This window comes from Anastrepha ludens, chromosome 5, assembly GCF_028408465.1.
Source record: "Anastrepha ludens isolate Willacy chromosome 5, idAnaLude1.1, whole genome shotgun sequence".
In the NCBI taxonomy this organism is placed as follows: domain Eukaryota; kingdom Metazoa; phylum Arthropoda; class Insecta; order Diptera; family Tephritidae; genus Anastrepha; species Anastrepha ludens.
The window spans coordinates 127,722,033-127,745,081 of record NC_071501.1 but is presented as its reverse complement, the minus strand read 5'-3'; the positions used below and the strand labels follow the sequence as shown (position 1 = coordinate 127,745,081).

General features: G+C 39.1%; 1 protein-coding gene across 10 annotated transcripts in view; it reads right to left on the bottom strand.

Annotated features, from left to right (window-relative positions):
• Positions 1-11,391: 11,391 nt before the first annotated feature.
• The window catches only part of LOC128863184 (fibronectin type-III domain-containing protein 3A), a 103,559-nt gene continuing 91,901 nt past the window's right edge, over positions 11,392-23,049 (bottom strand). For all 10 annotated transcript variants that reach the window (XM_054102189.1, XM_054102185.1, XM_054102188.1 and 7 more), the window contains 5 exons: positions 18,709-18,991; positions 17,922-18,442; positions 17,634-17,843; positions 15,160-17,565; positions 11,392-14,660 (listed from right to left, as the gene is read on the bottom strand). In XM_054102189.1, coding sequence (XP_053958164.1) covers positions 13,785-14,660; positions 15,160-17,565; positions 17,634-17,843; positions 17,922-18,442; positions 18,709-18,991 — 4,296 coding nt within the window. In that variant the 3' untranslated portion in view covers positions 11,392-13,784. The remainder of the gene's footprint in view (positions 14,661-15,159; positions 17,566-17,633; positions 17,844-17,921; positions 18,443-18,708; positions 18,992-23,049) is intronic.

The window sequence follows — 23,049 nt, the reverse complement described above, 5'->3', positions numbered from 1 at the left end:
CAGATAGACGATTCGACGTTCAGCACTGTAAACGACGACGCCCCCACTAGGGTAGTGGGCAATTGTAGCAGCTCGCCTGATATAACAATTGCTAGCGCTGGACTGATAAATAGCATAACCTGGCGACCTATGCTATCGCTTGCATCAGACCACTTGCCCATTATCATCTCGATCGAGAGACCCGCCGATTTTGTTTCCGCGGATCACCGGTCATACATCAACTTCAACAAAGCTGATTGGACCAGATTCACGGAATTTACTGAGAACATCTTCGCAGCCCTACCCACTCCCACCGATGTGCGCGCAGGCGAACGCGCATTCCGCAAGGCGATTACAGCCGCCGCGGCTCGCTTCATACCTGCTGGACGGATCCGGGAATTACGTCCCAATTTCCCAGCCGAAGCAGCCGTTATGGCAAACGAGCGTGACCGCCTACGCCAGGCCGATCCCGGGGATCCTCGTATAAAGGATCTCAATTTGGAGATCCGGCAACTGGTCACCCAACATAAGCGGACCAAATGGGTAAAGCATCTGAAGTCCTGTAACTTCACCTCTGGTGTGAGCAAGCTCTGGTCCACCGTAAGGTCCCTGTCGAACCCGACGAAGCACAACGACAAGGTGGATATCACCTTCAACGGTCGTACTTCGTCGGACCCGAAGAGATGCGGGAGCTATTTTAGCCGGCAATTTATATTGCATCCTCCGGTCGACAGATCCAAACGTTGTGCCACCAGACGGCTGCACAAACTGCCCTACAACAGTGCACCGCTTACTTTCACCAGCGACGAGGTTCAGGGGGCCATCAAACACATGAAACCATCAAAAGCCATTGGCCCCGACGGACTAAACATGCTGATGCTGAAAAAGCTGGGTCCATTGGGAGTAGAATATCTCAAAGGTCTTCAACCTGTCCATGGCCACTCTCATTATTCCTGATAAGTGGAAATTAGGGAGAGTGGTCCCACTGCTGAAGCCTGGGAAACCCGCCAACCAAGGGGAGTCTTATCGTCCGATAACTCTCCTTTCCCCAGTAGTGAAGACACTTGAAGCCCTTCTACTCCCACTACTCACACAACACCTGACTCCAGCCCCACACCAGCATGGTTTCCGTATAGTGCACAGTACCACCACGGCACTCACCGTCATAAACACCCAGGTAAACCGCGGACTAAACCAAAACCGCCCCTGCGAGAGGACTGTCCTAGTAGCGTTGGACCTACAAAAGGCTTTCGACACAGTCAGCCACGCCACGCTACTAGATGACATTTTACAGTCGACACTCCCGCCAGGGCGTCACTCGTCGGTAGTATTTCGAGACCAAACCTCAAAACAGAAAAATAAAGCAAGGAGTACCGCAGGGTCGAAACTCCCCCAGCCACCAGAGGGAGTCTCACTGGTCTCATATGCCGACGACTGCACGATAATGGCGTCGGGCAATGACATTGATGGCCTATGCTCAAAAGTAAACGACTACCTCGCCCGCCTTTCTCGCTTCTTCACTGCGAGAAACTTAAAACTTTCTCCCACTAAATCCACGGCGACCCTTTTTACCACCTGGACAAAGGAGGTCAAGCTGCCACTTCAGGTACACGTCGACGACACCCCAATACCGACGATAAACAACCCCAGAATTTTGGGAGTCACCTTTGACAGCTTGCTCTCCTTCTCGGCGCACACAACCGCTATTGCAACGAGAGTACAGAATCGCAACAAGGTCCTCAAGTCGCTTGCCGGCAGCACTTGGGGCAAAGACAAAGAAATGTTGCTGTCGACTTTCAAAGCAATAGGCCGACCGGTTCTGAACTATGCCGCGCCTGTCTGGTCGCCTGGAACCAGTGATACGCAGTGGACAAAGCTTCAGACCTGCCAGAATACTGCCATCAGGACCGCGACAGGATGTCTCCTGATGTCCCCTATCCAACACTTGCACGACGAGGCGCACATGCTCCCGGTTAAGGAGCATAACAAAATGCTCGGCAAGCAGTTTCTGCTTGGGTGTCACCGTAGGCCTCACCCATGCAGACACCTGCTCGAGCCTGAGCCACCTCCCAGGCACATCAGGAGACACCTCCTCAATTACGTGGACGAGATCCAGGACAAAACGGACAGACCACTCCAGGATCAGACAGTATACAGACAGGCAATTAACGACATTCATCGACAGACCCTTACCACCTTCCTAAGCTCCCGACCCCCGAATGCCGTTATCGGAGTCCAACCACCACCTATCGCAGACGAAGAGCTCCAGCTTCCTCGAGAGTCCCGCGTAATCTTGGCACAATTACGTTCTGGATATTGTAGCAGGTTAAACTCCTACCTATCCAGAATCGACCCCGACATACTAAACATATGTCCAGCATGTGAAGGTACCCCGCACGACACTAACCACCTCTTCACATGCCCCATCAAACCCACTCATCTAGCACCTCTCTCCCTCTGGACCCAACCCGTCGAAACTGCCAGTTTCCTGGGCCTACCGTTAGATGAGCTAGACGAAGACGACCGGTAATTACACTACACTGACAGGGCGAAGATACTGCTACAACAACAACAGCTTAAGAAAACCCGAAATCTTTGTAAAAATTTGGAAACACGTTGAAGAAAATGACATCGTGTGAGAAGATATTTCGAAAACACAAAACAAACAAAAACTTTTAAGCAAAACCCATCGATATTATGTTCCATTAATGGATCTGTGATCACCGCACGACAATAATTAATTTCAGAACTCCACAATTAAATCCGTCGCACGGAGCTGCTAAAAGCTTTAGCCCTTTTTATATTTTTCAAGAGGCCGAAATAAACAATACCAAAATAATGGAAGACGTTGCATCCTTCGATGCCACCAGTACTTTATGTGAGAATACCTTCAACATGTGAGTACTCGGATTTAGAACAAAAGGACAGACCAAGTTGCTTAACAATACTATTTGCACACTGAAGGAGGGAATTTTAAAAATATGTTTTTAAATAAATATCTGGGTAACTATGTATACATTATAAAAAAAATATTGAAATGGTGCGTGCATTTTAAATTTCTTTGAAAAGCTTGCACAGCAACCAATTCCGTGTTCTCTGAAAAAGTTAAATTAAAAACTTTTTTTATATATTATATTTTTATTATATAGATATATTTATTTAGGTATATATTTGCAATAATTTTCATATAGACTTAATATTTATTTTTTGCATTATTTATGCTATAATTATAATAACAAACAAATAATAATTATTTATATCATTTATCATAATAAATTTCAATTTTCCATTTTTATATTTCCTCCTCTGTGTACCATTTCTATATGTATATATGTATATAGTAATAATTGTTTATAATACACCTCATACCAGTACTAAATAATGCACATAGTTTAATTTCATTAATTCTGTTTTCTTTCCACATGTAATTGTCAACATTGTTTATTATCATCATCATCATCATAATAATCAACAGGTGTACATAGGTATAAATATCTTTTTCCGATGCACTGCACTTAATGTGGAAAAATATGATTAATTTCTGTTTTTCATCATCCGCCAGCAAATTTTGTATGCGTAATTGTGATAATTTTGTTACTTTGTATGCCAAGCATTACAAACACCAAACGTTAATGTACGAGTATGTATAAAAAGAATGTGTAACCCGGCAGCTACAATTAATTAAAATGCATTCACTTGGTTAAATTGCCCCTATTATTAATCCTTCATTTAGTGGCATCGTAATTTCAAAAAGAAATCGGAACTATCAAATTTTTCTGGGGCTGTGTGACAAACCCACACATTTTCAAATCAATAACTGTTCGTAAGATTGAACAAAACTACCTACTTAGCGATGTGCAAAATATCGATGGCTTAATATAGAAAAGGCGTATCTACATTTTTTTCGAAATCGCGTTTTTAATGTATTCTGGTAGACCACTGTAAAATACACCTCCCTTTAAAAAATTAGTGGGCTATAATCGCAAATAACGGATTTATAGTGTATACAAAAAAAGCCCTAACTCATTCGAAGTTTTTTTTGAAAGAAAAAAGCCCTAAGTCATTTAAAGTTGAATTTAAAATAGACACACAATCAAAGCCACAACATTCTTATTGTTTTGCTTTTGTATTTACTTTAAAAGAAAAAGGGATTTCTCCGAGTTTGTCTAGCACAAGAATATTTTCTGTGCTAAGCGCGTTCGTCGGTGCGTTTTTGTTTTTTGTGTCAGTCCAATTAACGTTTTTGTGTTGGAAACAGTTTTTTTATTTGAAGTTTCAATAACATGAATTGTGCAAAAGAAAATTCTGATTCAGATAATGTTCCAAAAAGGAAAAATACTGCTAACAAATCCGAATGGAAACAAAATGTAAGTAAAAAAAAAAGAATGGAAGGCGTGGAATATATGGGTATGTATATCAAAAAACGAACTTTATCAAAAACCTTCTAGGCAATTAGGAGAGAGATGTCCTGGGAGCAAAAGAGGCAGCATGTTGCAGGTCTTACAAGCTTTTCTGAAACAAAAAGGAAAACGTCTGAAAATTCGAGACGAAATCAGTCCATATCATATTTCTTGAGTCATAATTCAAAGCGATTACAAGTGTGCCGTGAAATGTTTTATTCAACACTAGGAGTAAAGTAAAAGATGGTTCGAAATTGGATTAGCAGTGGCGGTAAACACGGTACTCAATGCAGTCCCGATAAAGCTTTAATTTTGCGCAAAACTGCTAAGCGATCATCAGTTATAGGTCAGCGCAACACAAACCGACGCGACTTTCTAAAAAAATGGCTAGAGGAGTTGGCAAAAATGGAGTCACATTATTGTCGAAAAGATAGCAAAAAGTTTTACTTCGAATCGGAGTTTTCCTCATATCAGGAGATTTACAAGCTTTATGTCAACGAGTGTGAATCCGAAAAAGAAAATGGAAGCCTAAAATTGTCGTACCCAATATTTACGCAATTAAGAAAGGAATTAAATTATTCTATTTTTAAGCCAAGAAAAGATCAGTGCAATTTATGCGTATCACATAAAGCTAATAATGTTTCCGATGAGCAATACGAAAAACATAGAGAAGAAATCGGAAAAATGCGTGTAGAAAAGCAAAACGATATCAAAAATACTGAATCCAGACTATGTGCAGTATTCTGTATGGATGTCCAGGCAGTTAAAATAGTGCCTTAACTAAACAATAAATCGCCTGGATACGATCAAATTTCGGGAACAATTATAAAGCATATGCCTGGCAAGGCAATAATTTATCTAAGAAATATTTTCAACGCTGCTATAAGTCTCAAATATTTCCCTAGTACCTGGAAAGTAGCTGAAATTATAGCGATCCCGAAACCTAACAAAAACGCTACACTAGCGACATCATATCGACCAATCAGCCTACTACCGACAATATCAAAAATTTTCGAGAAAATATTATTTGACCAGATAAATCCTATTATAACAAGCATGAATCTGATACCCCAACACCAATTTGGATTTAGGAAAAACCATTCAACAATCCAACAGATTCATAGAGTAGTTCCCAAAATTAATGACGACCTGAATAAAAAAAGAGTGTGCATGTCCATATACCTCGACGTAGCTAAAGCTTTTGACAAAGTGTGGCACCCTGGGTTACTCCATAAATTAAAAACACAACTACCTAATGACTTTTACCTTATGCTTAAGAGTTACATCCAAGGCAGGAAATTCTATGTTAAATATAACGACGCATGTTCAGACATTCAACCTATGAACGCAGGCATTCCCCAAGGCAGTGTCTTAGGACCAACATTGTATCTATTGTACACGGCTGATCTACCGGAACCGAAGTCAGAAAACAGCATGATTGCAACATTTGCAGATGACACAGTCCTCATGGTATCTCATAAAGATACAAAAGTCGCAAAACAAAATTTACAAAACGAATTAAATGTGACATTAAACTGGTTCAAAAAATGGAACATCGAAATTAACGCTGACAAAACAATACAAGTAAACTACACAAACCGAAGGACAACCATTGAACCAGTTAGCGTTGGTAATTCTGACGTGAATATTGACACCAAAGCGAAATACCTGGGTATTACGATTGACTCGAAATTAAACTGGCAGGAGCATATAAAGAAAAAGCGAAATGAAGTTAAAAATCGTTTTAAGAAATTGTACTGGCTACTTGGACCTCAGTCCAATCTATCATTGCAAAATAAAGTACTTATTTATCGAACGATAATTGCTCCAATCTGGAAATATGGAATTGAGATTTGGGGCACTGCTGCAAAAAGTAATCTAAGTATACTTCAACGAGTCCAGTCTAAAATACTTAGGACCTTAACTAATGCACCTTGGTACATACCTAACGCAGATATTCATCGCGACCTTGACATCGATACTATTTATGAAACAATACAAAGCGCTAGCAGAAGACACATAAATAGATTATTAACGCACACAAATCCTATGATGAGAAGACTACCAAATAAAGAAAAATCTACCCAAAGTCGGCTTAACCGTCAAACACCAACAGATCTTGCAAAATCCATGTAATCAATTGTCAACTAATCGTATATGTCATTGTTAACCACTTGCTTTTAAATAATATGTATATATTTCTTCTAAATGAGCTTGGGGGCATTGACCCTTCAATATCACTCTCATTCCATCTTTTTGTAAATCAAATTACTTATTGTCTAACGACAGGTGTAATATTTTATGGAAGAAATAATAAAAAAAAAAAAAAAAAAAAACTAAACGCGAGTGCTGCATATTATAAAATGAAGCTTCAACTACATAACTTTACGCATGAATCTCAATTTGTTCAACTCATTAAGGAAGCTAGAAAAGTTCCAGCACCTCTACAAGCGCACCATTTGCGTTATGATTATTTTTTAAATTTCGAAAATATTTCAAAGATATACACACCAATACAACCAGGTGAATATTGCACACTGAAACAACTCTTCAGATATGTATATATAAGCTTTTCTTAAATTACAGGCAGGGGCATTGGAGATCGTACAGTAAGCATGCCTCGAGCCTTGGCGTATGACTCGTCAGGATCAATTTATTTTAAAACAAATGTAACAGATGAATATCAGTTACTCCCACAGAGATCGAAGTTTCCGATTAAAAATGTGTCCCCCGATTGTCTTTATAAAGAGAAAATAGCCATATCTAAAAAAAAGTGGGACCATTTGCAAGATCTAAAAAATTTCTTCCAGCAGATTGCCACCATTTTTATGATAATTTACCTTATAAAACCTAATTTGTTTTCAGTATGATAACATCTGCCTTCAAATATGTATTTTAGTTTTAATTATTTATTTATTTTACTTCAAACATGAATTATTATAATAGTTTGTCCGAATTTTAACTTACAACAAAAAGGCCTAACTTAAATTTATTTTCAAGAAAAATAATAGCAAAAAGCCCTATCTCAAATAACTTCAAAGAAATTAAAAATAATAACAAAATTATACCAGAATTGAATTTGTTACCTGTTTTGAATAAAAATTGCAATAGAAATGTTTTTTGCATCTTAAGTTTTTAAGGCTTTATTCAGTTTTTTCCTTCTCCTGAAAAGTAACGAAAAGTGTAGATACGTCTTTTCTATATTAAGCCATCGATATGTGTATTTCTGTATAATTGCGGTTAGAAGAGGGAGAGAATTTTATAAAATATTGGTTGTAAAAAATTAAATACTGATTTATTTGTCGCTGAAGCCTAAATTTAGAAATTCCTTTAGGTTTAAATAGCAAAACAAGTCCCACATAAGAGCGCTTTGTTAATTCTATAGAAAAAAGTGGTAATTTGTATTGTTGTGAAATAGGGAAAGTGATTTAGCCGAAGGAAAAACGCAAAAGAAACATCCACAAATTGTATATAAATATATTAAATTAAAACGCAGAAGCTGCATAGTCCGAAGGCACATAAATGATTTTATAAAGCATTTTCGCTAAACGATAAGTTCTGATTTAAGAGTTATTTCGACGAGGAAATATTTCATATGGTATGCTCCTTTGTTTTTTTTAATGTTTTTCTAAATGTATTAGTATGTAAAGTGGAAAAATATCGTGTGAGTTGAGACACTACCTATCTGATATATGTATGTATGTATGTGTGAGTATATCTGAGAATGGACTTAACATTAATGAAGTAAACTGAGCCAAAAAGGTATATAAAGGACATACATACGTATGAATGTGAATTTTTTTCTGATGTGTATATTTACTAATAAAATAAGCCACAGCGTTTTTACGGCAATCACACTTTCGGCCTTTATTTCCGTTACAATGCACTTATAAATATTATGGGACAACGCAGAAAGACAAGACGCGCAAAAGCTCCGGAAAATTATTGAATTCGTATTTTTCAGATATGAAAATAACAGAATAACCCAAGCATACTATGTATACAAAGAAAAAATTTTTCTGAATTTCCATAAAATGAGTACTGCGCGACTTACGCTTTACTATTTCATTGGTAGCAAAATGTTTCTATTCAGTTTTAAACGTTTGCTAAAGCGTGAGAAATAATTTTTGCACCAGTGTTAAAGCAAAAATCAGATATATGTATGCATGTATTTGAAGGAAAGCATCATGGCGCACACCACAAATTGACCACTTTATATATGCATACAAGCGCAATAATATATTTACTATTTTTCTTAATTTTTTTGAATATTCATTATTTTTGTCATTGTCCAACAATGACGGTTTGCGAATGCGAAGAAATCTACGGGATTTTTCAGCAACTTCAAATTTGCGCTTCAGTATATTAAAATTTAATCAGCTTTAAGTTGCATACCAAAATTATTTCAAGAAATTCCGCTTAAAAACCGTGGAGCTGGGATGAAAAGTTGCGTAAATTTTGAATATTTGATTTAAATGGTGTTTGTTAGACAATGAGTTATACTTTTGCACAAAAATAATGAATATTTAATAATTAATAATAAGAAAAATAGTGAAAATTTGTCAAATGTTGGCGTGCTATAATTTTGCCGCGGCGCGTATATGGTTTTGCAAAATATTTGAAATCTAAATATCTAAACTCTTCGTTAAATTAGTCTAAATTCTAAATCGCTTTGTTCATCCTCCTGAGACCTTCTGTTGCACCTTCAGTTAAATTAACTGAAGAAGTTCGTATCTTAACAGTCTGCATAGACCTTTTTTGTTCGTTGATTCATTGCTCATTTGTTGGGTGCCAAAATTATATCATTATTATTATTATATTATAAATAATTACTTAAATTGCTGAGGGGAGGATTTTTTTGTGTTTTTTAGTAACACCGAGTGGTAGTTTTATAAAGCAGTAATCATACATGTGGACTAAATGCTTTAGGCTTGGGTCTCAGGAGGCTATACACACATATATGTATATATGTATGACTGCAACTCTTATTCCCGCATAATTTCTGTATTGGTAAAACATAACCAAAACGCTTGTAACACACATGAATAGCAAACACTTTGTTGAGATGCTTATAACTTTTAAAAACTTCGAAACTTAATATTAACCCATTCGATCCCATTGTACTCGCTTGAGTACAGAAAGAGCATCATTTTCGAAACGACGCCAAAAGCCAACGCTTACAAATTTTTAAATGTACTCGCCACTTTATAATACAGAGCAATGTCGAAAAGGAATACACGTGTTTCTCCTCCTTTTTTTTGAGTCCCGTTATCCGTTATTCACTTGTCTTTGCGTGAACGTTTGCTATTTTTCTTCTTTTCATGGTTTAGTTTGCAATAAGCTCTCTGTTTGACAAAATCTAAGTTATCACGGAAAAAGTTCAGTGTTGAAATATTCATAATACATATAAATTGTATACTTTATAACAAAAATACGAAAAAAGTTCTGGAAAAGTGCATTTCGGTAGGTTTAAATTCTAGTGTACTCGCATGGGTACAGTGGGAACATTAATATATATTTTGTGTGCATGTTTCATGTAGATTTGGTAATGGATGTAAAAAAAAGTTTACGGAAAGAGGTTTCACAACCTTTCTGCGGCCACCGACTATATTGAATCAAGCGACCATAGTCACTTCGACTTCGCTATTATACCGCCAAATACCCACTGTGACACAGATGAGGAGGACATTGAAGAGGATAATATATTGCGTGATGATATTCCAACCTTGGAATCGTATTTTTCGACAACTTCTTTACTTCATATGACCTTCTTAGAATTTTGAAAGAACAAGGATTTAAGGCTACTGGGACTGTTCGTGAACGGCGGACCAAAAAATGTCCTCTGAAAACGAACAAAGAACTACTTTTTTGTAAGTTTATCATAATGATTTATTTGAATAGTTGTTTTGTATCAAATTTTATAGGTGTTCTGACTCAGGAATACTTTTTGTAAAGTGGAATGACAATAGCGTTGTGGCAGTGGGAACAAACTTTGATAGAATTGAACCTTTACATACCGTCAAACGATGGTCAAGACAAGAGAGGCGCAAGGTGAATACCCATCAGCCGAAGTTGATAGCGGAATACAACTCAGGAATGGGAGGAGTTGACCTTCACGACCAAGCTTTGAATACTTACAATATAAAGTTTAGAAGAAATAAATGGTGGTGGCCTCTTTTCACCACAATGATAAGCTCGTGCGTAGTAAACGCATGGAAGCTTTATAAAATGGCAAGTAAGAGTCAATGCGACTTGTTGGAATACCAACGTGAAATTGTGCGATTTTATTTACGCAATTATAATATCCGGGACATATCTTCAAAACGATCGACAACGGCATCAATAGCTGGTTCCTCATATAACCATTTTCCCAAAAGGATATCGAATCAGCTGAGGTGCAGGGAGTGTCACCAAAGAATTCGATGGATTTGCGAGTTATGCAATGTAGCCCTTTGCGTGGAGAGAGAATGTTTCAAAAACTTCCATACTGTTAACCGAACTAATAACCAAGGAAGTCTTTGAAAGTGTCTTTTTATTTAATACTCCATATTTTCATATACAGGCAATGTATATACATATTATCCCATTGTACTCGATTGGGTACAGCCCAAAAAATACATTTCTTTGACTTTTTTTCGTGTTTTTTTTTTTAAGGAGCTTAATTACACTATTTCAATAAACGTTTTATAAACGCATTTAAAAAAAACTTGTTTTATATAAGGTTGGGATTTAATGGGTTAATATTGTGTGTCTTATACCTGCTTTTTTTCAGAGTTACAGTTTTAATTGCAGTTGAATCTCGAAGTCCCTGCGATGACTTATACAAATTATCGGATTGGTGTGTGCTTGAATTTTATTTACATCCCATATACTCCATTATGGAACCTGGAAAGCTTTTAACTTTAAATCATATTTAGTAATTTGTTTATTTTTTTATATACAAAGTTAGTTTTTGAGCCAAAGTGTGGAAGAACTCTCGTTAGCTTTTGATTTTGATACGCATACATATGTACATACATACTTTTGCTATACATACGCATGCATACATATACATACGTATGTATAGGACGACGTCTAATATTTCCCGAGAAAAAACGTTAATCTAAAAACTCATACATACACACATATGTATGCACAAACCCTGACTATGCCCATGTGGGAGGCATTGTGACATTTCTTAAATTTTACAAAGTTATTGGCTTATACGATTCTTACATTTTCATATTTATACACATAAAATGCGCATATGTTTATATATATAGTATATAAAAAGCATAAAAATTGCGTTAATTTGTTTTTTGGGCGCTTATTGAAATTTAAACTATAATCGACTTTAAATTTACGAAATGCGATTATTGATGGACATAAAAATTACTTCACAAATAGTTTAATTCAGTGTATTTATGTATGTGTGGATATAAACGTGTAGAAATATGTTTGTAGTTGTTTATGTACAAAAAAGTAAAAGCCATTTGGAATGTTCATTATTATTATTTTTTACTATGTACTTAAATTTGTTTTTGTTGTTTTATATATATTTGTCTGTTTTAATAAGTGTTAGGCTTTTCCATTAAGAAATATTAGGTATTTCAAGCGAGTTATGTTTTTCTTTTAAACAAAACTGTACACATTATTCCCCACGGTTTGGTTAATAGTTGGTAACGATAGATTGGCTTGAGAAAAAAGTTAATTACTAATCTCAACAGAGAAGGGCAAACACAATAGTGCAGCAAATTAAAGAATAAATATTACTGCACCACTTTTCAATTGATATACATTTATCTGTTCTATAATTTGTATGTTACGAGTATGACATAGTCCACAATTTTATGAAATTCTGAAAAATGTCGAATCTTTGACATGAAAATTGTTTGGATAAACGATGGCAAACGGATTAGTATCATTGGCGACATTTGTCAAAAAGAACTTTGCTTTAGTTTTGTTTTACAGTTCGCAAAATGCAACCCGAGATATTTTATATTTGTTATAAATTCAGTGTTGTATAAAAAGCTATTAGCTGTTAGCCACTCTAAAAGATGTATGTGTAAATGTGTAGGAATATTAGGTTAGGCAGCTGTATTGGGAAACATGAAAATGTACCTAGACGCTCACACACATACACACATGTACAAGTGCATGCATATGTAGGTTTAATTATAAAAAAAATAATGGTATAAATACATATCAATACACTTAGATTTATACACTTATGCAAGTATATAAAGTTTGGGCTGTTCTCCTATTTATGCATTTTTGCTAATGTCACTAGGGCGATTGTTTGCGTTTTAATTTATACATATATAGGTATATTTCATTTTATTTAGTTTATAGTTCACAAGATTATCTTTTAGTATAAAATATAAATCAAAGGAAATGTGTACTGATGGGACGGGCATCGCATACTTTCATATATGAATTTCTATATTATTTCGAATTGTATTGATATTAAAGAAAAACAAGCTGCACGATCAAACAAAAAATCAAAATGTGTATTGGTGTTTTTGTAAGATCCTGAAACTTTCCTTCATTCCTTTTAGAAACCTGAAAAACTTGGCCGAAAAAGATTTAATATTATTAATTGAGAGTTCTTGTGGTTCGCTCCCACGGCCAGATATACACTTTTCGAAGACCCGATAGAAATAATTTGCAATGCCACTATTTTTAGATTATAATTGTGTAACGGAGAAGTTGAGAACCAATTGGCCGGCTTTATTAACTCTGGATTTTTATCAAAGAAAGTTCTCAAGAAATTTCTTTTGTCTATCAGTAGTTGGCCATTTCAAGTATGTTGCAAAGTCAACTTGATTTAGCTACGTGCCAAGTGCAAGAATTAAACCCAGCCACGTGTGTTGGGTACACTAAGTTACTTCGGCCGCCGTCTTTATACAAGAATATAGCAAGAGTTTACGATACCAAACTTAGAACATTTAGTGATAGTGCAGGTTTTGATACTACATCAAATGTAAGGGGCTGTTAATTAATATATAAATATCACAGTAGCCAATTGTGTGGTAAAAATTTCAAATAAAAAAACCTAAGTCTCACTTTATGGTGTGTAATAATCACTGTAATTACCTAAATAGAATAATTTATTCGATTACTAAGGATGAATGTTGAAAAAAGTTATTGACTTCCACCATATTTATATGCATTTATATGTAAGTAAGTATATATGTAATGAGTGCATGAATGTGTGCACTTTTAAAATTTTCGGCTCGTAAAAAAATGTTGCTTCAGGCGCACTTCAATATTTAATGACTCCTTTGTTACTTATGTATTATAATAGACGCATCGTTTTTTTGGCCTATTGGATATTTTCAGAATTTACGCAGCTTCTACTAACATCCTATATAGGCTTTACGACTTTATTTTATTGCAGTGGTTTTCGTTATCGCCAGCAATGGCTTATCGCATAAGTGTCTTAACAAGTGTTGCAAATAAAAATGTGAAAAATAGAAAGCAAATCATGAATAAAATTGCCTTTTCCTGATCAGTAAAACGTTTACGGTTTGTGTATAACGTAGCTATTTTGCTCATACATCGCCGTACAGCACCATTTTGAACATGATTAGCTGAAATGCTTGCGTGCGCTAATAGTGCGTTGTTCGGCAGCAAACTATTTGCGGTGGCCGCCAGAAATGATGCCGCAGTTGAAGCAGCAACTTCGGGCTCAGCTCCAGCAGTAACATTGCCTCCATGAAACTGGTGGTGATGGTGGTGGTGATGATGTAGTGGATCATCACAACTTGCGAAACCGACAGCGGCTAATTCGTTGGCCATAGCTGTACCCAAGGGTATTAAGCCAATGGCGTTAGGACCAATGAGTATGGTATTGCCACCAATATTACTACTACCGTTGCCATTGATACCGCCATTGCCGCTGCACCCATTGGGACTTGCAGCAGATGCACTTACAGAACGGTGGTGAAGACCGGACGCTGATTGCCTGCTATTGTGATGCGTATGGCTATGAGAGTGGTGTGTATGCAAACCGTGTACGTGATGTGCCAGATGCGAATGACCGTGGCAGCCCATGGATGCGTTCCCGTTGTTGTTGGCACCTGCAGCACCGCCGAAAACGCTGGACATGTTTCCCAATAAGCTGCTGTCGATATCGTCCAGTGATGCAAGATGAGGAACTTGGTATCGGAATGCAGAAGTATATTGGCCAACCAAATCTTCACCGGAAGAAGTAACACGAATAGGGCAAACTCGGAATTGGTACATAGTTCCCGGCTCTAAATTTTCAATTGTAAACTTGGTCTCTGCACCTCGGTAAATCTAGAAAGAAAAATCATATTTTAAAGTTTGGTGGGAGTAATGGTCGTAGATTCCAGTTTCACACAAAAGATAAAAATGTGCCAAAACGAGGATATTATAGCCGTGTGTAAGTGGCGTGCCTAGTTTGTATGCAAAAAACAAAAAAAAAGAAACACAGTGGAGCCGCTTGGTGAGACCAATACACAAAAAAAAAAAACACTACCATGGCAGCCGGTTCTACGTTACTGGAATGACTCGGGTTTTTCCCGACCAAGGGCTGCCGCCCCAGTAAACTAGCCCTGTCTAGTGTACCGTATCCTACCAATATACTAACTGGATAGATATACCTGGCTTTGCTTAGCGCCATCCCTCAAACCTATAGTCTAACGCTCAATGACCTTTAGGATGATAAGTATCATCACGATCAGTTGGATCTATGTTATTCATCCCATAGCTGATCCCTTAACAAAGCATCACTGATTTAAATTGAACATTCATGTACATATTTACTAAAACTCACCCGCTTATAATCTCCATCTTTGCCAATGGCGTATTGCAATAAATATTCCACACGATCGTTGAAAGTATTTTTTGAGTTTTGCCATTCGAGAGTCAGCGGTACGCCTAAAGAAAGGTTGCCTAGGCCGGCAATAAAACTGGTATGCGTTTCAGCCAGCATTCCGGATGGGATGAAGCCGCCAGCACCACTGGCACCGTGTGTTAGCAAACAAGCAGCAGCTCCTTCCATAGCCACACGAGGCGCTTTAATGCTGCTTGGCAAAGTGGGAGTCGTACTAAAAGTATATTCATTCGAATAGTCACCGATCCCAGCACGATCAGTACTTGCATATATCCGGAAAGTATATGAGGTGCGCTCTTGTAGCTTGTTTACTTTGCACATGCAATTAGTGCCAGAGTAAACGATCTGGAACTCTTTTGCCCGCTGTACAAACATTTCCACATAGTATTTGGTGAAATCCAAATTTTTGCCGTCAGCCCATTTTAATTTTATAAAGTTATGACCTACGCCGGTGCATTCCAGTGCAGGTGGGGCTGGTGGTGAAGGCAACGTTGTGAGCTTGGCATATGCGGAAAATGGTCCCGGCCCAATGCTGTTTATGGCCTGCAAGCGGAATTTGTACGTCGTTTCAGACATTAAACCGGTGACTGTATAAGATGGGTTTGTATTTGGCGTAGTAATTGATCCTTCAGCGTATTCAATGACGTATGCAGTGATGGCAGCACCATTGCATTCAGGCTCCGTCCAGTTAAGGGATACTTCAGTGGCGGTAAATTCGCAGTCTTTGATTTGTGGGGCAGCAGGAGCGGCGGCTGGTGTTCGTGCATTAATGCTTGTTGACCATTTACCCACACCAGCCGTATTGTTTGCATTTACACGGAAGTAATACACAGTAAACGGCAATAAATTACGTAAATCGACGCTGGTTTGCACTCCCTGATAACATGTTTGGTATGCTGGCATTTCTGATGTTTCCTCCAACCCAGAGTTAGACTCATTTCGACCCGTTACGCTTTCCAGATGGTATTCAAGAATCGGAGCTCCATTACAGTCGGGCTCTTGCCAATTCAAAAACAAATGAGTCGCCGATTTAACCACAACTTTTATATTGTGAGGTGCGTTCGGAGGTGCAGCAGCTGCTGAGAAACGGAACCATGGTGACCAAGCACCTGCACCAATGCGATTGATTGCACGCACCTGTACCTCATAGGGACAACCAGGCTGCAAGTCCTTGACCACACAGTATGTATCACGTCCGCGGTATATAATTGAATATTCGTTTGTTTTATTTTCAATATCAAAGTGCACGTCTAAAGGACGTCTCATCTGAACCTCAAACTCTAGCACTGGGGCTCCGCCATTATAGTCTGGTTTGTCTAGTCTTAAAACGGTCGCATACGGACCCGGAGGATTGTCGTAATAAGGTGGCGGCGGTGCCGCAGGTACTATAGCTTCTGATGTTATATGCGCCACATCCGAATAGGGACTGAGTCCTGCTGGGCCCTCACAGGAGGTGCGCAACTGATACGTTGTACCGGGTTGAAGGCGATCGCATGTGGTCTCTGTATCAGTACCACTGTAAATACGTTCGAATTTGGTGCCAGATGTGATTTCAAGGAAATAGCGAAGTATTTCGGCGCCTCCCCTATCTGTGGGTGGGTCCCATCGCGTTCGAAAATGTGTTCCATGAATTTTTCCCTTTACATGTGGCTTGCCTGGTTTCCCAGGCTTTTCAGGAGATGTTTGAAAAGTGACCTCATTAGACCAAGGAGAGCAGCCGGCTTCATTTTCAGCACGTAAGCGAAACTGATAAGACGTGGCACGTCGCAGCTGGCAGCATTCGTGAACGCAGTCGGGCCCGTTAAAAGCATTAAGGTAGCCGTGGCCAGACTCGCGATCAAGTATCTGCAACACATAATCGCTATCCTGTGGCCTCCTTTCCCACCAAAGGCGAAGAGAGGATGAGCTACTGCTTTGAAGTTTTGGAGGCTTCGGTGCAGACGGTGGATTGCTTGAAGTGCTATATGAACAGATTGAGGAAAATAATGATGCGCCAACTTCGTTTATAGCGGCCAGACGGAAATTGTATACAGTTGAAGGCTGTAGTTTAGTGAGAGTATAGTGTTTGCCTTTTGTCTTCGTTGCCTCGACAAAATGTAATACTTCACTTCCCGTGTTTTGGCGCGCAGAGCGGTAAGTTGCCGGCAAGCCAGTTTTGCCCTCGTCATATTCCAGTAAATAGTGTTGAATGGGTGATCCGTTAGATAGTGGATTCGTCCAACGCAAATGCAAAGAGTTCTTTGTTCGCATAACTAATTTAGGTGGCGCTGGCTGATCTGGCACACATGGCGGAGTTGTGAATTCGGTTGGATCGGATGCAGATCCCTGCAGTTTTTCATAGTGAACCTGAAAGTGCACGTAAATATACTACAAATGTATCTATATACATATAAAATATTTTCCCTTTTACTAACCTGAAGTCGCACTACATACACCTGACCGGGCTGCAGGTCCTGGACGATGCAGTCGTACGATTCACCCTTATAGAGACTCTTGTACTTGCACTCTTTGGCACGGTCACTAAACAAAACATTATAACGTAACTCTCTAGTATTGATATGGGGATCGGTGATGACTGGTGCCTCCCAAATAATTTTTGCAGAACGTGAAGTTAAATTGATTACCTGAGGGCATATGAGCAACAATTAATCATACATTCAATATGAATATTTAAGAAGGCAAAATATTAAATTTTTATTTACATCTGGTTTCTGAATAGCAGAAAGCTGCTCAATTATCAAAGACTGGAAGTCCTCCTCATCCTCGACAGCATTTGGTATACCCTCCATGCCGCCGTCAGATGTATTAACTGAAGATGTTATGCAAGCAAAAGCTTCCCCATTAATGTTATTTAGCTGGTGTGCATTTACTGGTACGCAGTCATTTTTTTGAGGAGTTCGTCTGGAGTGAAAACTGTGGTTGTTCAATATCTGCTGAGATAAAGATGGTTGCTTTGAAACATGATACTGATTTTGGTTCTTATTTTGAAGATTGTAGTTCGATCCTATACTGCTGTTATTTGAATTGTTTGTGGTTGTTACTGAAGAACTGGCAGTTGTTGGAGCCGATGTCAACATCCCTGAAATCGCTGTTGCATAGTTATGCGTGTTGGATCCATTGCCATCGCTACTGTTATTCGTCGTAGCAAGTGAATGATTATGATGCCCGTTTAAATCATTCCGACGCGGAGATGGCGAATGAGTCGGTGTTGACATACCGGAATCTTTCAATTAGAAAAAAAGATGAATAAATGTGTGCATATGAACAGGTTAGAGGATATAATAAACACATCTATCCAGCACTCTCTTCTATACGTTTTGTTTTGTGTCTTTTAATTTTACTGAGGATAATTATAATTCATATTTCTTGGCCGGTTTAGTAAAACAAATAACAGATACAAATTCTATACTGCGGTAATAATAATTCATCAATGCAAAGACTCGAATGAGATGAATTGAAAAATAATAACGAATAATAAGACAAACTCACTCAGTTCACGTTGCTTTTCAAGTTTTCGCAATAACTTTGTGTGCTGACGTTGGGTGCGCTCGTCCTTATGATAGCTATTGGGTGGCGAGGGTGAATGTGATAAGGGTTGTAGTGATGACGTTTGTTGATGTTGCGCTGTTGGTGCTTGCTGCTGTTGAGGGGGTTGCTGTGGTTGTACGTGGCCACTTGACAGTGCGTGGAAGTGCGCCGGTCCGCTGCCTGTCCCGGCTGGAAAACCCGCCGGCAACGGTGAATAGAAGTGTGAAGTGCCATTGGAGGTCAACTGAAATTAAAAACCGTGGTAGCACACTCAATTTAAATTATAAACTTTCATTAAATATATATGTATGTGTTTACTTTTGCGAGCAGTATTTCCAAGCAGGCTGAATTATTTTCCCCTTGATTGCTAATGTTAGATGCCATGGTTATATGCAAATATGCATATATATAAATAATTTCTTCAACTCCAAAATGCTGCAGAATGCTAAAGCAAATTCATATGCATATGTATGTTTTGTATTGACGTGGCGCGTTTGCTATAACATGCATATTTCTTTCTCAAAGTATTGGTGCTTATCAAGAATGACAGTCGACTGACTGATTTTAAGACCATTGCCATATCAATTAAAATTTAAAAAATTGTAAAAATTGGCCGAATTGAAATAAAAGTTAAGATAATTAAAAACGCAGGCAAATACATTTGTTAAGTTGGCATCAATGCGAATCCACTCAAGATAACTTATATTAGTCAAACTGTATATAACAAAGCGTAATTGGCCCGTAGATATAGCCCATCATAAAAGCCGATAAAAGGCGATTGAATACGTTATAGCATTCTTGGTAATATACTAATGGTGCCCACACTCACTGACTTTACAGTTGTCTATGTCTGTTGTCTGTAAGATACACAAAATCAAGGTGGATTTATTATAGGTGACAGCATTCACCCAGCTGAATTTTTCGCCGTAGGTATGGCTTACGTCAAAATGATATGCTTTGTTTGTATGTATTGGTATGTTTACACTCGTATGTTTACATTTTATTACTGATTTTGACGTGATGCTTGGACCAAACGCAACAACAAATACATGTAGGGTTTTAATTATATGTGGTTGCTGTCACCTATAATAAATCCACCTTGCACAAAATTAAGCAAAACTTCTGCCCGTATAAAACAGCTGCTCTCGTTTGGTTACATATTTACACAATACATCGGTTTGTGTTTTTCTTGTATCGTACATACTTTTACACACGACCGCGTTATCAATTGCAATTTTTCATTGTAATGACAAACCAAAGCCAAAAAAATGCAAATAGTTCATTTGTCTATAATAATATTTCTAAGCATCGCTTTTTAATTATTTTGATAAAAGTTTAAATTTTAATTTTATTAGTTTATTTTGTTAATGATTTTAAGATGTACTGTTTGGTAACATTGTGTGATGCGAGAGCAATCAGATGATATGGCTTCACGGGAAAAATCTAAAATTCTCATTTTACGTGTACGTGTGTAAACGACCCGTCGTACATAAACGGCGGTGAGTCTCTCGTAATGCTGCAAACAGTCACCGACGTAAACGAAGTCCCCTGCCAGCTGTTACGATCAAACTAATGAGAGCCCCATGTACCATAAATGAAAATTTACTTCCCTTCCGTATGGTAGATTTCTTCGCAGGATTTTTGAAAACTCCTCTCAGGATTGCTCTCTCACCACACAATGTTGCCACACAGTACATTTCGAAATCATTTACAAAATAAGCTTGGAAAAATTTTAATTTTTGTTAAAATACTTTAAGAGCAATGTATTGTAGAATATTGTTAATTATAGGTAAATGAACTATTTGCATTTGTTGGTTTTTGGCTTTGGTTTATTAAACAATGAAAAATTGTAGTTGATAACGTGGATGTGTGAAAAAGCGTGTAAGCAAAAATATCAACTGCAACATTGTGTAGATACAACCAAACACATACGCACACAAACCGATGTATTGTGTAAATATGTAACTAAAAGAACGCAGTTGTTCTCTACGGGATGAGTTTTGCTCAATTTTGTGCTCTCTAGGGGCTGCGGTAAGGGACTACGTACGTCGGTGACTGTTTCCAGCATAAGTTTGATGGTGTCAGCTGAAACGGAACGTCCGTTTACGTCGGTGAGTGTGGGCACTACATCCTTATAACCACAATTTGAAATTGATGAGAAAATATACCTTGAAATTAATTTGTGTTATATTCAACATTCGCATTTTAAATGCATAGGATTAATTTTTTTACAGAATTTTTTAAGAAATTGGCAATGATTACTTAATACGTCAATGCATTGTTTTTATATCGATTGAGTTAGATATTTTTCTCTTGCTTGCGGGAGTGGCCGATCATTTCCGTCAGTCAACAACAATAACTCCAAAAATTGTTGTCAGTCATGGTGAAGATTTTTTAGAGGTGTACTACTTAGCAGTTATTCGGCTCTGAGGGAATTTGACCGATATGCCGACGTCATTCATTTTGTGTTTCAAAACATTTAGCTTTAGCTTAGTGAAACATAAAACGAATGACGTAGAACTTGGACTTTGGATTCCCCTCAATTTTTTTTTTCGCCATACCTAACGAGCAAACCTGGTACATTCCCATGGCAGCCGGTTTTACGTTACCGGAATGACTCGGGTTTTTCCCGACCAAGGGCTGCCGCCCCAGTATACTAGCCCTGTCTAGTGAACCGTATATCACCCCACCCCTTACGTCACAGGAGCAAACTCTCGCAGCAATCCTGCTCCAAATGCTTCTCCTCAGGGCTGGAATCGAATCCAACCCTGGGCCAGAAGTATTCTACTGCTGCGTCTGCCACAAATGGCTTCACCCGAACTCCACCTCGGTTAGGTGTAACAAGTGCAACGGGTGGAGCCACCTTAAGATCTGTTCAGGCCTTAAGTCACATAGGGAGTGATCCACACGGCATGTGGCCACGTGTTGCTCCCGCCAACAGGCGTCTGATGCCTCCACGGCTACTACACCCCCCGATAGGCCGGCACTACCAACCGCCACCACAACCCACACCTCCACGGTGAGGAGCCTATCGGAGCAACACAACTCCCCCTCAACCCCTCCCCTTCCTTTCTGCTCCAACCCCAATGCGGGGACAAACCAGCAGCTCCTGGTCCCCCGCACAGTCTGTTCCGTGTGTCAGACCGTAATACCTCGGAATCTGGTATCAGTCCAATGCAATTCTTACAATGGCTGGTGCCATTTTCGGAGATGTTCCGGCCTGCGCACCACCCAACTGGACAACTGCCTACGTTGCCCCCTGCTGCAGAGCTCTGCATCCACTACCGCCCTCGGAGGCGCGGCCGCCCACCACCATCAGGCCGCAACAACCACAGTGGATTGCGCAGCAGGTCCAACGTAGACAACCCCACGCGTCCCTCACCCCCCGAATTACACAGACCTCACCGAGAAGCTTCAAGCTTCTCCAATTTAACTGAAACGGACTTACGAGTAAGGTCGACGAGATAGTTGACTTTATGAGCCGGCACAGTATTAAAATAGCTGCGGTCCAAGAAACAAAGCTGCACGCTAGGTCATCTCTGATCACCAGGGACGGCTATAACGTGCACAGACACGATCGCGAGCGAGACAATGGTGGTGGCCTAGCGTTTATAGTCCACCACACAGTGCAGTATCGTCTCATCGATGAAGGAATCGACCGCAGGGACAGCACCTTGGAATGTCAAGGCATAGCTGTCCGGTCAGTCGATTCCGAGCTCGAAATATTTAACATATATATACCCTCTGTCACCTGCTGCCCGGCAGGATATCACCCTGATATAGGTGTGCTCATCAGAGGTGAAAACCGATTGGTTGTAGGTGACTTCAATGCGCATCACGATCTTTGCCATTCAAGCCTGCCAAATGATCTTAGGGGACAGCAACTGGCAGAGCAGATAGACGACTCGACATTCAGCACTGTGAATGACGACGCCCACACCAGGGTAGTGGGCAATTGCAGCAGCTCGCCTGACCTAACAATTGCTAGCGCGGGTCTGATAAATAGCATAACGTGGCGACCTGCATCGTCTCGATTGAGAGACCTGCCGACTTCGTTTCCGCGAATCACCGGTCCTATTTTAACTTTAAAAAAGCTAATTGCGCCGGCTTCACGGAATTCACCGAGGACACCTTCGCCGCTCTTCCCATCCCCACTGATGTGCGTGTAGGCGAACGCGCATTCCGCAAGGTGCTCACAGCTGCTGCGGCTCGCTTCATTCCAGCTGGAAGTTATAAGGACATTCGTCCTCATTTCCCAGCCGAAGCAGCCAGTTTAGCAAACGAGAGTGACCACCTACGCCA